The following is a 16,633-nucleotide window of genomic DNA, read 5'->3' as shown; positions in this document are numbered from 1 at the left end:
TTAGCTTGAGTTAGATGCCCTTTCCCACAGACAGGAAGGCAGTCAGGCAGAATGTTTCACATGAGCATCATCTTAAGTTGGGCAAGATGGAGCTAGGATACTGAAAGTCAGCCAATGTTTGGTGCTCAATCTGAAAGGGCTTCATGGAGGAGAGGAGTTTTCAAGTTCTGTTTGATTTATAGAAAGGCAAGGAATTGGTAAAGGGGAGAATGGGCATTCAGACATCAGAGTTCCTTCTGCCTGAGGAACGCAGTAGATGTGCAGTCTTACCAAAGGATGTCTTGTGAGCAGATGGGGTCATTTCTAGATCTGAGTGTTCTGTTTTTGCTATCATTGTTTGACTGTGGGTTGAGACATCTGGCTAGAAGGGAGGGACCAGAAAAGACTGTTTCTCTGTTTTAGGGCCACCTGCCAGATGTGTACTGATCACAGAGGAGTCAACTCGTGTGCAAGGCTGACCAACCATGAGAGTTTCATAGGTTAAAATAAAATCTGGTGCCCTCCCTGTGCAGAGGCCTTTAATGCAGCTTACCTCATCAACAAAGCAACAATTTAACCCCCGGTTGTCAACAAGGTGTGGAACCTTGTACTCCTGCAGTGATGGTGATGAGCTGAGATTCAAGAGTCCTAATGCTCCTTTCACCCCGAAGAGAGAGAAGCAAGGTGCTTGAGTCTCTCATCTTGTCTTATTTTTTTTATAGTAGCAATCAGTTTCCATATTTAAGATGCCGATTCTTTCTCCAAGAGACATCTTGGGACATCTCTCCTCATTTTAAATTTTCAGCTTCCTCCAAGTTTGAGATTTCCATCTATATGGAAATGAACTCTTGTAAGTCAGTCCTTCGTAGGGTACAGATAGAAAGGCAGCTGTGGTCAATGGGGAATGAGGAATTTGGGAGAGAACCTAAGACCAGTTTCATCCTGATGTTGATGTGCTTTCAGCAGAGCAGGGCCAGAAGAAAGGGCAATTCAAGTTATTAAAATGTTGCACTTAGTGTTGGGTACAATTACAATCAGGGCACAGAGGAAAGGATAGGGGCTATCTGTCAGTTTGGTTTGGTTTCTTTGAGAAATAGGTGCGATAGGCAAATGTGAAGTGGGCAGGCAGTCTTTTGAAATCAAAGAGGGGATGAATGGTTGGCCAATCAGCTGAAACAGATAAAATGAGCTTTGTGGGCTTTGGGGCTGGTTCTGCTTTACTGATCCAGACTCATCTCAGCCTTCTACAAGATTGGCAAATCCAGCCTCCTGTACATACTAGCTGTGTGACTCTGGGCAAGTCACTTAACCTCTTTCCTTTAGTCTCCTCATCTGTAAAATGAGCTGGAGAAGGAGATTGCAAATCACTCCAACGTCTCTGCCACGAAAACAAGGCCAAAAGGGGTCCCTTAAAGTCAGACACAACTGAACAACAACAAACTATACGCTGAGCCCTATGCTAAGTGCTTTACAAATATCTGATTTGATGGCCCCTAAGGACCGTTTAATCTCAAGAACTATGATCCTATGAAGATAGAGTTGGATTATTTGAGGTACCTGAAGTTCCCCTCTGTAGAAAAAAGCATCTGCAGTGTGGCTTGCCAGTTGGTTTTGTTCCTGTTTTAAAGTAGTCTCATTAGCTCGTGTTACTAGAAACTCATCAGTGTCTTCAGATCAGCATTGTTAATTTTGAACCAACCATCTTCCTCTTGGTCCAGGAGAGAATTATAATAATGGTAACAGTAATTAATAATAATAATAATAATAATAATAATGATAGCCCAATCCATTGTCCATGTTCCAAGAAAGGAGGAGTGTCAATGCTGGAAGTTGTCAGGCATAATTATAATGCTAAGGATAATAATGTGAATTTACCTAATACTTAAAGATCTTCACAGAACTTTATATGTTCTATGTCCTTGGAGCCTCGAGACTGGTTCTATTGGACTCCCCATTTTATGGTTGATGGTCCTGAAACTCAGAGAGACTGAGTGACTTGCCCACTGTCACAAAGCCAGTAGGGAGGAAGAGGCAGGATTCAAACTCAGGTTTTCTTGATACTTAGTCCAGCATTCCATCTAGAATTCCATTCCATCTTGAAGATACCTAGATATACAAAGCCAACAAGGAACTATCAGTCAATAGAGGGAAAGGACGGAAGGAGCAGCGGGGGTTGGGTGGGGGTGAGACGGTTGTATGGACTGCTTAATGGTATGCATGTGTACATGGTGTGCTGTTAGAATCCCACCCCCCCCCCTGCAACCCCTACCCCCTAGGCAGAGACTTCCCTCTAACAGGGACCCCACTGTAGTTGTGGCTCTGTGCTCTGACTTGAGAAGCATAGTTTCCCAGTGATGCCAGTGAATTCCTGATGTGTGACACTCCTGAGCAGTTGTGGCAAAGGACTCTCTTGACTACCAATGGGGGCCTTCAGACAGGGACACCATTGTGAGTCACATTTAGCATGTGAACTTCCCCCTTCCCATGACTGACGCTATTCTTAGTACCCTCCTCCTCCCCCCAGGACAGAGGTCATCAGGCCACAAGCAGTGCCTGGAGTGTGTGTTGTGGGGGGGGGGGGTTACAATTTAAAGAAATTCTAGGGGCAGGGCAGTTTGAAACTGAGTATGAGCAAACCTACAGGGATCACAACTAAAATATCCTCCAGCTGAGGCTGTGATTAGGGTCTGCTGTACTCATTGTCTGTTTTGGGGAGGCCTGGAGGTGTGACCCAGTGTGCCGGCTGCTCGGCCAACGTACATAAAGTACCTGTATCTTTGGTTTAGCACAACATTCAAGTTGTTGGTTTCTAACTAGATTTTTTCTTTTTTTTTTTTTTAACTCCGTCTTGGACCTGAGGGGACAGAGATAGCCCATTACAGAAATAAAGGCTTCTGTTACACAATACTGTGAGGGTCCTATGGGAAAAGCTTTTAACCATTGTACCTATGAGGGAGCCAACTTGACTGGAGGCAAGGTCAAGGCAACCCTTCGGGAATTCCCCATCCTTCTAGGCTTCCTCTCTCAGGCACTTAAGAAATGTGTTGTGTTATATTGAATTGAGTTGAATTGAACTGAGTTATTTGGCAGAAGGCAGAGTACTGACATTCTTTCTCCTTATTCCTCCCTATGAGAGAGGACACAGGCCTTGAACTCTTAAAAATGAATCATGAATCCTGGTTATTTCCGGCCCCCCCCGCCCCCACCTCCCTGTTGGTATCAGAGGACCTGGATTCAAATCCAAGTCTACGTGCTACCTATCTGCAAATCACTTAACCTCCTCCTCTATAAAATCAGGACGTTGAACCAGGTGACCTCCAAGTTCCCTTCCAAGACACTATACCTATATGCTTATTTTCTTTTGGTGAAAGAATAAGGGTTTTATAGAGGGTGATCAGTGACTTGCCCAAAAGCCGAGGATAAGAAGCCTAAACTTTTCGTTTACCCAAGGGTTGGGTATATTTCTCTGTTACTATTAGGACTTGCAAAGTCAGGTACTGGGAAGGAAGGAAGGAAGGAAGGAAGGAAGAAAGGAAGGAAGGAAGGAAGGAAGGAAGGAAGGAAGGAAGGAAGGAAGGAAGGAAGGAAGGAAAGAAGCATTTTTTTTAAAATGCCTACTTGGAGCCAGGCACTTTATAAGTATTATCTCAATTAATCTTCACAACAGCCCTGGGAGGTAGGTGCTATTATTATCCCCATTTTACAGTTGAGTAAACTGGTTAAAAGCAAAAGAGGTTAAGTGTCTGAGGTCAAATTTGAACTTGGGTCTTCCTGACTCCCAGTGCAGCATTCTGTCTACTGTACCACCTACCTGCCTCTTTGGAAGTGGAAGAGTAGGGATATGCTGACAGCATTATGATCTTGTCCATGGCTTTGCTCTTTTTTTTTATATCCTCTGCACTTTGTACAATGCCTGGCACCTAGAAAGTGATCAATAAATACTCTTTCCTGACTGATTTGTCCTGAGGCCAATAAAAGAAGTTTTTCTATTGCAAGTTTCTTTCCCAAAACTAATTTTCCATTGGATATCAATAGGTTTTCTCTAGAGAGTAAAAACACCTTTTCATGCTTTCTTCTTTCTTCCCTTCAGTGAGTCAAAAGGGGAAAGGAGCCAAATGGAGCAATGGATCTGAACTCCCAGTGTCTTTGCTTAAAGTTTTTGTAGTCTTTTTGAGTAAGGAAAAAGTCTCAATGAAAGGAGGCCCATAAAGGACTCTCCCTTTCCCCCTTCCCCCCCAGTTGTACCCATATAAGTGGTCAAATGTTTCCTGGGAAAGGGCATGTACACACAGGAAGACTTGACGAATGGTTCTGGCAGGACCAGCAAGAATAACCTTCACTCTTTTTCCTCCCTGGCTTGGTGCCAACAGAGATTGAACTGCAATCCCCCTTTTTTTCTGTGTTGGCAAGCGCCAGCCAAATGTCATACTCAACTCTGCGTGCTCCACCCTGATGAATAGTGTGCTTCAGGGGCTGTAGGGAGCCCAGTCTTGCCTCCTCTTTCCCCATCCTGGAGTATTTTGTCCCTTTCACCTTGACTAAAAGCTTTACATTTTGGTTCTGTTATTTGAATCATTTGAATTTTTCAGACTTAAACACTGTTCTTCTGCTGGTAAATCCCCAATCCCCCTTTTCAGCTCCCTTTTGTGTGTGGTCTTTTCCATTAGAACTCAAGCTTCTTAGGGTCAGGGTCTGTCTTTGTCTTTAATTGTATTAGTAGCCCCAGTGCTTAGCACAGTGCATGGCACATAGTAAGCAACAAACAGATTCTTTTTGTCTTGAATCAGTCTATCCATTTTTCGGTTGTTGTTTAAGAGAATTTTATTGGCAATTTTTTGGTATACTGCCTGCATTTCCCTGTATATTCCATTCCCTTTCCCAGAGAGCCATTCTTTATAATAGGGAAGAAGAAAAAAGAGGTGGGAAACCAGTTGATTTTGTATGAAGTGTTCCACACTCGTAGTTCCTCAGTTTTTCGAAGAAGCATGGGAAGTATCTTTTCTTATCTCTCCTTGGGGCTAAGCCTGGTGAGTGCTCCTTATAAGACACTCTGCAAGGTGTTGTTTCAGGGCATATAAAAGTAGTCTAGCACACATTCCTTACCTTCTGGGAGCTTAGAATCTAGTTAAGGGGAGAAGCTAAACCTGTAAGGGGATAGATAGCCATATAAGAGTTAAGTCAGAATGTGTCTAAGGACAGCCATAGTCAGTCTGTGCTTTATTGACGCATCAGTGGTGTCAACAAATGAGAGGGCAGTGAATTCAGATGTGGGTAAGATCACTTGGGACAAGAAAAGGTTTCTTGGAGGAACTGAGACTTAAATTAAACCTTGCAGGTAATTGAAATTTAGTATTAGAATGGCCAGGGGAGGCTTGGAAGATAGAGAAGATTCACATTGGTCACGAGAAAATTAGATGATATGATGGAGCCATGGACTTCTTGTCCCTTAAAAAAGCCATAGCTGAGGAGGAAAGTTGCTGCCAAAGACCTTGGGGGACCACCTCTGACTGCCTAGTGGCATTCCTGAAGTGTAAGGATGCGTGAATTGTCATGTAGCACAAAGTGTCCTCACAGGCCATCCCAGAGCCTCCCTCCTCTACCTTCAGATTCATTTTGTGGCATAAGAAAAAGCCTGCAAACTCTCAAGTCAGATTGCTTTGGGAAGTGTTCCTTGGTGTAGTTTGGATAGCTTTTTCTTGTTGATATTTAACCATTGCTCTGCTCACCAATTAAAGTCATCAGCCTTCATGCCTTCCCTTACAGGCCCCCTTGGGTCATACTTTTCATCAGCACACACAGACCAAGGATGTTTATGCCTCTAGAAATCACAGAAGCAAAGAATGTTAGAGTTGGGTGGGACCTGTAACGGCATGTTATGCTCAGAGCTCTAGAATAAACAGTAAGGACTAGTGACCTCCTCACCTCCCTCTGCTCCCTGGGATGGCATGTCTCTGGGAAGTCTTTGCGATTGCTCATCTTGAGCTTGGCATCTCAGTCAGGGAGTATTCAAGTGATTTTTATTAACTTCCCTAGAAAAAGTTATATATATATCCGTCAATTCTATTTAAACCTTCAAGCTCTTCTTTGATGTGAAGAGGCTCCAGCGTGACTTAGGTACTTTCCTCAAAGGCAGATATTGGCTGTCTGTTTTACCCTATGTAAACCTTCTTACCTTATTTGTAGGGTGTTTTTTTGTGGGTTTGAAACTAACTTATCTTGAAAAACTTTTTTTCTCTTATTTTGCCTTATTACACTCTGAATTTTTTCCCTTACCAATTAAGAGGGATGTAAGGATTATAGCTTCCAGTGTTTAAAAAATTTTCCTCAATTTAAAAAAAAATTATCTTCAAATGGAGTGAAAGCTTTGCCATGTATTATTAAAAAGAAGAGTCAGGAGCTGGCTTCAGAATTGGGAAGACCTGGCTCCTGGCCCTCTTTTGCCACACGCTGGCTATAGGACTTTGGACAAGTCACTTAACCTTTCAGAGCCCCCAGGCCTCTCTAAAACTGTAGGTTACAAGGCAACTGCCATCTAAATTGATTGAGAGTCTTTCCTCAGTGGGAAAATCTAAGTACTGATGAAATCAAAAGGGCAAGACCTAAAAAGAAAGAAAGAAGAGCTGGGGATGGCTAGCTTTGAGTTATGGTTTTGATGGAGACCAGTGATGTGTCTCATAAGTCGCTGTCAAGAAGCCGCTGTTCCTGGAGGAATTTGCCTTTCTTCGGTTACCACATGATAGCCAATGCTTGTAATTCCTTCCCCTCTAGTTGTAGAGACTTCCTTTCTTCTTATCTACTCTACATGGCTTTTCTACATTAGGTTGAGAATAGACCTAAAGTCTGCTGATGAACTCCTTTAAAAAACTTATTTTATCTCAGCATGCCAGAAGCAAAGGGATGCTCTGAAACTGAACATATTTGGAGCATTGAAATGCTAGCTTTTCCATACCCAAGCTACAGCACCAAGAGCCTTATCCTCATAAGTCAGCTCATCCCCAGCCTATCCATAGTATCATCCTACCACATTGACTTCTACCTCTGCTCATATTATACTCATAGCATTTTTCTAAGGTTCACTGCCTGCACTGATGTAAAAAAGGCCTGTTGGTCATGCACTAATCTTTTCATTTACAGCCATATGCAAGTACAGAGATCAGTACCAGTAGAGTAGTCTGTGAATACTGAGGACAGTAAAAGTATTGAAAAATAAAAGCCATGGAAGGAGCTGTGACATGTAGCTTTCAGTATAAAATAAACAAACCACTAAATTGTTTGAGCCCTAGCAGACCTTAAGGTTTGGCAGCTACAAAGTCCAAGACAAGGGATAAAAATTTTTTAAAAGTAGAGTTTAGTGACTCCATGTATGAAGAATTTCCAGTATGGTTCTCAATCCAGTCACTTAGGGTTACTTAGATGGCAAATTAGTCATTTGTTTCCAATGAAAAGAGAGAGAGAGAGGTGGGGCAGGGGGAGGGAGGGAGGAAGAAAGGAAGGAAGGAAGGAAGAAGGAATGAAGAAAGAAAGAAAGAGAGAAAAGAGGAACAAAGAAAAAGAGAGAGAGAGAGAGAGAGAGAGAAGTTTTGTAACAGCTATGTATAGTTAAGCAAAGCAAATTTCCAAGTTGATAATATCCAAAAATGTATGCCTCATTCTATTTCTCAATAGGTGAGAAATTGAAGATAGGGAGAAGAGAGTGGTCTTAAACACAGCTAATTCCCAAGGAAGTGACTTGATGGTAGAGATCTTTCCAATTTGCAAGTCAGGAAGCCAAGCCTAAAATAAAGAAATATTTATCGCATCCTCCCTGCCTCACATTCTAACATTCTTTTAGGGGAAATATTGTGGCTTGATTTTTTTTGAAAATCACAGTGAGAAAGGTACAATGTCATAGCAAATCTCAAAGGACAAGTAAAGCAGTATATATGTTGCTTATTGGTTAATGATACCATGATTGTGATATTGATTAATCAGAAGTAATAAGGCCATTGATGTGTCTTTAAATGCTAGTTTTTGGAAGAAAATGCTTTGCCATTCTTTCTACCTCATCTAATCATATCTGACTTTAACATTTGTACTGTGTACCTCTTTGTTTTGTCCTCGAGATGAATGGAAAGTGGGGGGGGGAGGAGAAAAAGTTCTGTAATTCAGTTACATTTGTGAGAAGTGGGTTACATCTGGTATAATGCTTCACAATTATTTGTGTTTCTAGGCAGTGGACCAATCCAGCTGTGGCAGTTTCTTCTGGAGTTGCTCACGGATAAATCCTGTCAGTCATTTATTAGCTGGACAGGAGATGGCTGGGAATTCAAGCTCTCTGACCCAGATGAGGTAAGAAGCGAATATGTTGAGAGTACTATGAGAAAGAACTCTGGACAAGGACTAGCTTGGAACTGGATGCCACATTCCATTTTTCCAGTGATATGAATTCTTGACCAGTTGGACATCATGGGATCCAGAGATAGAAGAGATCTTAATGATCATCGTATCTACTCTCATTTTATGGGTGAGGAAAGTTAGGCCTAGAAAGGGAAAGTGATGAGCCCAAGTGAGTTTATCAAGCCTTGGAATTCTTCTCCTCATATCTTAAACAAGGGATACTTGTGTGAAAGATTTGGGGGTTTTCTCAGACCTTTGCATATTGATGGCAGTAGCAGCCTACCTCCTTGATCAGATAAGTCATTCCTGAGATGACTAAATACTGTTAATAGTATTGATGTCAGAGTAGGGCTTTGGCTTTTGTTCATTTTCCAGATTAAGAAGCTTTGTCCCTAGTCATTGTTTAGGGTCCTAGATTAGTTTCCCCACTTCTTCTGTATCAGTATTCATTGCAGACTGAAACAAAAACCTACCAACTTTGATTCTTCCCTGGCCCTTAAAAATAGAACTTACCAAAATGTCTTCTAACTTTATAATTCTTTTTTTAAAATTTAATTTAATTTTTAATTAAATTTTTATTTTAAAAATAAAAATAAGTTTTTAAACTAAATGTTTATTTTTTTCTCCTTCCCATCTCCCAAACAAACAAAAAAGAAGGCAAAAGTAAACCCCTATGGTAAATGTTCATAGTTGAACAAAGCAAATTTCTGAATTGACTGTGTCCAAAAATGTGAATCTTATTCTGAACCTTGAGTCCATCACCTCTCTGACAGGGGAGATGAATAGCATGCTTCATCTTTGGGCCTCTGGAATCATGGTTTATAATTAATTATATTGATCAGAGTTCTCACGTCTTTCAGAAATTTTTTCTTTATAATGTTATTGCATTAATTGTACTCCTGGTTCTGCCCAGTTCACTCTGTGTCACTTCATGCAGTTCTTCTCAGTTTTTTCTGAAACAATCCATTTCATTTTTATGGGTCAATTATATTATTTTCTTATGCCACATTTTTTTAGCCATTTCTTAATAGATAGGCACTACTTGAGATATTGGGTTTATTTTTCCTCACTGCTATTTTTTTTTTACATAAAATGTCCCAGTTCTTTATGATGTTACGTATCAGTGTGGGCATATGTCAGACACATTTTAAAATTACAGTATTAGTTACTTTTATCCTACTACCTCCTTCCAGGTGGCCAGGAGATGGGGCAAAAGAAAAAACAAGCCTAAGATGAACTACGAAAAACTGAGCCGGGGCCTACGTTACTACTATGACAAAAACATCATCCACAAGACGGCGGGGAAACGCTACGTTTATCGCTTTGTCTGTGACCTGCAGAGCCTGCTTGGGTACACGCCTGAGGAACTCCACGCCATGTTAGACGTCAAACCTGATGCAGACGAGTGACAGAGGTGGAAGGAAACAGGGAGAACTTTACTGAAGCATTTCAAAGATCAACTGCATCAGTCGGACTCTTGATTTTAAATTGTTTTGTTTTTTTGTTTTTGTTTTTTTATTATTATTATTTTCCAGACGTGAGAAAACTCAGTTTTTACATTCAGGGGTGGGAAGCTGAGCCGAAGCTATAACTGATGGTGGTGTGGCCACCAACGGAAAGTAAGGAAGGACTTTTGAACTAGGGAATGACAGATTTTTAAGGGGAAGGGAGGGTCTTCGTAGAAGCCAGAAGAATCTGGTTTAAATGAGCAAGAGAGTCCACTATTGAATCATTTGTAGAAACCATTCATTGAAAAGATGCCACTTTGGTTATGGCCTTATTAATAAGCAAAAGAAACTGACACTTCAGGAAGTCAAAAGACTGATGAAAGGGTAGATTTTTTTAAGGGCTGGGAGGGTAAAAAGGGTGGGATAGAAGGTTCTTTTCTGGGGATGGACCTTGGAAAAACACAAGAATTTTACTCTTTGCCTTTTACTCTGCTTTCGGAGCAAAAAATGGACTTCAGTGGGGAGGGGACCAAACTTTTTTGTGTTTAAAATTTATTTTATTAAATTTTGTGCCAGTATTTTTTTTTCTTAAAAATCGTCTTAAGCTCTAAGGTGGTCTCAGTATTGCCATTCTGTGCGAGTTTGTTCTATGTGCCGGCTGAGAATTCGGTCACACTGAAAGAAAACTGTTTATATAGACCCCACTGGAAAAGTGTAGCGTTGTCATTGAGATTCAGAAGTCCAAAATTGAAGACTCGTATATGTAGGGAAAATAAGGCTGATTTGGGTATCAGGGACGGAAAAATGTTCTCTGATGCATGTGCATCTCACCCATGTATATTTCTTATCATCACATCCATTTTCTCATTTGCCATTAGCAGACTCTTGGGGTTTGGACTTAATGCAGAACTAAGAAAATCATTAAGTCTTTTAACTGAATGTATTTCACAGCTGTAACCTGGAACTGTAGTAATTGTAGTAGCACTGGCCTAGTAGTAGAAAAGAAAGTAAGAGGGGAAGATGAATTTGGAGATGGTTCCCTGTTAGTTCTCAATTATATATGTAGATTTTTAAAAAAATTGAAGGTGTAGGCATGTAAGATAGCAATCAGATCTAGAGAAATGAATTCTGAGTGCAGTGAGATCCTAGCCATCCACTCAAGCATCCCCACCCTGTATTTCCTCCTTGCTGGGATCATCACACATAATTCTTCTGTCATCTCCTTTTTCTCCCTCCCCCTCCACCCACCCATTTCTCAGTAAGGAGAAATTTGTAATTTACTGAATGATGAATGAGAGGAAGCTACCAGAGAGAAGGCAAGATCTGGAGATTTTCTAATTAAGCCACTTTGGCTTGTTGAGTTTTATTTAGCAAGGAGGGGAGTTATAGAAGTTTAGATAGCAGTGCATAGCAAACAGCTTGGTGTAGAATTCCACAGGGAGAAAAAGCGTGAGGTTTTCCTTTAAAGAACTGAAGTCTACTGAGACTAGGAATGTTAAGCATGTAGTCAGTATGTGCCTTCTTAGGGCCTGGTCCTTGGATATGTTATCTTGTTATAGGAGAAGTAAGGATGGATAGATGGTGAAGAGGAGAGGAAAGGTTTGCAGGTAAAGGAAGCATGATGGGAGGAGACTAGATTTAGTAAGAAAAGGTAGTCTGTGTGTTGTGAGGGAACACCTCCCCCTACCCTACCAGACTCCAAGAGTTCAGTGCTTTTCATTTCTTTTTTACTTAGGCATGGATGGCCCTTGAGAACCATTGTCTCAGTCTTGGGTGAAAATGTGGTGTTAGGGGGGAAATAAGCAGCCAGTGAGAATAAAAGTGCCTGATGTTAGTAGGAGTTCCTTGATGGACACCTGATAAATGAGATGATGATGGAGAAAAGGAAAAGGAGGACTTGAGTTTAGCTTTCAGCATGAGAATGGGAAAAAAATTCAAGATGGGTTGCTTTCAGGCCAGCCCTCTCTCAATGAGAAATTGGATGCTCGAACTACCTTGTGGTATATATACTAGGAAAGAGAAAACCTATTCTTAGGTCAGCTCCCAAAGCCTGGATCATCAAAAAAGGGGCTTTGTGATGGATCCATAACTGTCCCAAGCTTGCTAAGGTGGAGACAGGAAATGGTGGACAAAGTGGAGTTAGGTCAGGCCATTATGCATTTTGCCTGTTATATGCCAGGTGCCTTAAAAAAGCTCCCATTGTGATTTTTGGGGCTGCTCAGGGAGGTTTTTGGTGGAACAAGTTGGACTATGTTGCTTTCCCCCACATTTTATCGTGTCTTGTTGGTCACTGGCAAAGCTGTGTGTGTGTGTGTGTGTGTGTGTGTGTGTGTGTGTGTGTGTGTGTACAAACTTGCATGTGCTGTAAAACTTTGAAATAGTGTCTGAGTTTCCCAGTTCAATCTTTTCCTGTTTCAACAGTGGGGGAAAGAAGAACCTGTGGCTTACCATAACTCTTTGCTTGCTATTTGCAACCTGGCATAAAATCATGTATTCATCTCATCGCCCTTTTCCCTTTGAGTTTAGGCTGAATATGCCTGCTTTTCAAACAATTCCATAATTCCTACAGTTGTATAGTAAACATAAGAGAGTGCTGAAACACCTAGTAGTTCCTAGACCTTACAAACCTTGCTTTTCATGAGGGCCATTTCACCCCAACCCCTAATCCCTCCTTAGTGTCACCATACTCAGTATTTGCAGCTTCTGCTTTTGCCCAGAAAATGTTGTTGGCCTAGCCAGATTCTTGTTCTCCCTCTCTCTGTCCAAAAGACAGACCATCCCAGGATGAATGGTGGATGGTTTATACACTGGAAATGTACCTGAATTGTTACCTTTTTGCTTTTCTTTAATTAAAAAAAACACGTTAACTCTAGAGGAGGGATGGGCAATTCTGGTTCAGTTCGATGTTACCCTGACTTTTATGGAGATGTCTAATGTACTGTCAATGGATTTTTGGCTTCAGGTTCTCTCCTGTTCCCTCTTCTCTCCAGGAGAAGGATAACCCTCTATTTAGCCCACTTCCATGGCTAAAAGGGTTGAAGGAGCATCAAAAGGTTGGGGCCTTCTCTGAACAGGACAGCTGGATGTTCCCCAGTGTTGCCTGTCCTTACTTTGGCGTTGAACACTCTGGGTTTTTGGAGCATTAAACCTACCTTTTCTTCATGGTGGATAAACACACCATCTCTACTCTGGTCATGCTGTGCATGCTGCTTTCTCTGTTGGGGTCTATATAAATCCGTTGAATTGTTGCCTACATTCCAAAGAAGTTTCAAGGAACAATAAATATATGTATACATATATACATATATAATATAAAATATATATTGTAATGGAAATATCTCCACCAAGAATACTGCCTCAGTTATTGAACATTGTTGTTTTTTTACATAAGAATTTTTTTAAGCTGAGAAGTGTAGGGGGAAAATGTTATATTGTGTTTGACTATTTTCCAACTTGTATTTTCATATAATTTATATTTTTTAAAAGTGGAAATTTTAAAAGCAAGATTTAAAAAAAAGGAAAAGCAGGTGCTTTTTAAAAAATTGGAGCTGAGGTAGCTTAGAGATGTAGCGATGTACGTGTCTATGTTTTATTGTGTTTTTTTTTTAAGAAAATGCAAAAAAGCCATTTCTTATGGGGGAGATTTTTTTTTCCATTTGTTTTAGTAGCTGATGCTGGCACATCATTTTGCTGGAGAGTTTTTTATATACTGTAGCCTGATTTCATATTGTATTTTAAACTGTGTGAGATTAAAAAAATCATTCATAATGATGTGGGTTTGACTTGATTTTTTTCTGTCTGGTTCATCAATTAATTTAAAAAATACACTTTGACCAACAAGAGGCAAGCACAGAGATGAAGGCACTTCGTGACAATCTATCAGAACTTCAGTAGTCTTGTTTTAGAACTTCCATACTCTATAATTTCATGTTGTGTGAGTATTTTTCCCCACAGATTTAGAACCAAAAGTGATCTTTAGAAATCACTTAGTCCAACCCTTATACTTCAGATGAACAAACCAAAGTGCAGAGAAGTGAATCATCAACCCTCACACCATTAGTAAATGGCAGGGCTGGAATTCAAACTCAGGTCTTCTAATTCCAAATACAGAGCTTGTTCTGCTGTACCACACTGCCCCTACAACCTGATTGGGGATCATTTCTCTTGGTCTTCACCTATTAGTCAGGAGTTATTATAGCCAAAAAAATCACCTTGTGTCTAACCTTCTGGAGATAAATGTCTTTGAAAATATCTAGACTGTTCTGCAGGCACACAGACAGACAACGGTTAAGTGACTTGTCAAAGGTCACAGAGTTATTAAATATCTGAGGCAGGACTTGAACTCCAGGCTCATCACTCTATCTACTATACCACCCAGCTTCCTTCCCAAGCACAATGTGAGGAAGACCACTGAATGAAATCAGAATCCTTGAATATACTGTATCAAAGGTTTTGTCCTCATTAAAATACATCTTGGTCTAAATTGAGAGGAGGGATATATTCTAAACATTTAAAAGCTACTCAAGTAATATAAACATTTGATTTTCTGTTACAATTCCTAACACTAATTAGAAAAATCTTTTTTCAGTGAATTCATTGGACTAGAAATTAAGAGGCTAGCTTTCTTGTTCCCCACTTTGCCACTAATTTACTGTATGGCTGTGGTCCTATGATATCCAACTTTTTAAAACTTGCTTCTTTCAAAGAGATTGAATTCAGTAAAAATTTTTGTGCTAGTTATCGGGCTGATCTAGTTGTAAAATAAGAATGATGGTATTTGCCTACAAATCCCTTGCGGAGGTACTAAGAGATGAATTCAATTTTATTTGCAAAGAAAATTGAGCTCTTTAGAGAAAGGTACTCCAGGATAAAATCCAAGGTTGTAGTCTTCTATTCTTGTTGCCAAAACTGTAGAAGTTAGATGCTTTTAATTAAAACCATAACTCCCAACATGAATCCCAACCTACATCTGGAATTTTATATATATATATATGTACACACATACATATTTACATACATATTTTATACATACATACATACCTTTTTTTGGCTGAAATTGTTCACAAAAAGAGCTCTGTTTTGGGAAGATCTTATTTCTCCAGTCCAGGAATTTGAGGTTTGCTGAGCATACATTAAACATTGGCTGTGTGGTCTAGTGGTTAGAGAACCTGACTAGTAACTGGGAAGGCTCTTGGGCTCTAAATCCCAGCTGAGCAGCCACCACCCACCGGGTGACCTTGGGGAAAGTGCTTGACATCCCAGTATTTCTGATTTCTCAGCTAGAAAACTGGGCAAAACCTCAAGTCTTCTGTGGAACCTGAGGCCACATCTGAGCTACTCTATCCCTGTGTAAATAAGAGAGCAGGTTTCTGTCTCTCTCAAGGATTTGGTCTTGGAGGTTTTCTAAAGTATGATGTATCTGCTATCCCTTGATGTGACTATTTTAACCCTAACTCTTAAAACAAAACATGCTTAGAGTGTTTCTCCAACAGAGATGGAGGTGGGGGGGGGCGCAGGGGGCTGTGTCAGGAGTTCTGATGGGAGAGGAGTAGAGACAACTAACAATTTTGTGATCTTCAAGAAAGAGGCAGAGACCAATTGAAGCATTGAAATGGTTGTGATGAGGAGACGTGCTCAAAGCACTGCCTGTCACTTTGGTGGCTTTCTTGCTGTGTGTGTTACTCTGGCGAGGAGGAGGGGTGATTCAAGATGGGGGTTGTCATGGAAAAGGTGATAAGGGACTGGGTAGAGAACCTTCAGCTCCTTCGTGTTATACCTTTATCATTAGTTATTGTTACTAACAATTGAGGACTGAAGAGCAATGGAACTCATGCCAGAGAGTGAATAGATAGATGGATGGATGAATAATGAATGAATGAGCATTTATTAAATAAATTCCATAAAGTTACAAGGGAAAGAAATGATACTGAAACGAAGGCATAAAATTTTCCTATCCAAATTCACACACCCTCTTAAATCAGACACCCCAGTCTAAGAACTACTGCTTTAGAGAATGAGGAAGTATCTTTACTTCCTTTCCCAAACTTTCACCTCACACCTGGTCCTCAAAAATCACTTTTCTAGATTGTGACTCAGTGATCACAATAGTAATGTGGTCACAATTAGTAATAGCCCATAGATCTCTTGAAGGTTTCTCAAAGTGCTTTACATTTGTTATCTCATTTGATTCTCCCCTCCAGTTTCCTGGGACTCCTCCCAAACCTTGTCTTCAGGCCTGGAATCACTGAAACAATAGCCCTTCAGGTAGGTGTCTAGCTGGCCCCAGGGTGAGGCTCTACCTTTTCAAGTTTTTGCGGGTTCCATCCAGCTTTGTCCCACATTCATTCCTCTAGCCTTTTTAGACTGTGAGAAATAGCCCAATGGTCTGCATAGGCTGAAGCAAGAGGTTCCTTCCTGGCACCTTCCAGAGGTGGAGAAGAACTTCTTGGGATCTAAACAAGGCAAAAACTTTTGGGAATCTCCTCTAGGATAAGTGAGGAAGGCTAACAGGAAAAGAGCTGTGGATAGGGAAAGTAAGTGGTGGAAAACCAACTGTACTCTAACTTTGCTTAGAACCTTTGGGTAGTGTGCAGAGATGGACAAAGGCTGTCTGTTCTTTAGTCTCTGCTGTTTCTGCAGAAAATCACTGAGGAGTCAGATTCCAATTCCACCATTCTCCTTGTTCCTCTCTCCTCAGCTGCTTTCCCTTCTTTTCATCTTTCCTGCCAAAGGAGAAAGCTGATTCTCTTAGATTGGGGCTGGCATCCTCCTGAACTGTTTATTTCCAGAGCATCTGGATTAATAGAGACCCTTCTTCCCACACATACTGT

The 16,633-nt window shown here is 40.7% G+C and overlaps 1 protein-coding gene across 3 annotated transcripts in view; it reads left to right on the top strand.

The window, feature by feature from the left end:
* Positions 1-13,571, top strand: part of ETS1 (ETS proto-oncogene 1, transcription factor) — a 196,721-nt gene extending 183,150 nt beyond the window's left edge. For all 3 annotated transcript variants that reach the window (XM_036744416.1, XM_036744415.1, XM_036744417.1), the window contains 2 exons: positions 8,189-8,307; positions 9,549-13,571. In XM_036744416.1, the coding sequence (XP_036600311.1) occupies positions 8,189-8,307; positions 9,549-9,764 (335 nt within the window). In that variant the 3' untranslated portion in view covers positions 9,765-13,571. The remainder of the gene's footprint in view (positions 1-8,188; positions 8,308-9,548) is intronic.
* Positions 13,572-16,633: the final 3,062 nt, after the last annotated feature.

This window comes from Trichosurus vulpecula, chromosome 2, assembly GCF_011100635.1.
Source record: "Trichosurus vulpecula isolate mTriVul1 chromosome 2, mTriVul1.pri, whole genome shotgun sequence".
Classification (NCBI taxonomy): Eukaryota; Metazoa; Chordata; class Mammalia; order Diprotodontia; family Phalangeridae; genus Trichosurus; species Trichosurus vulpecula.
The sequence above is the reverse complement of the archived record's forward strand: the minus strand, read 5'-3'. Positions and strand labels throughout refer to the sequence as shown.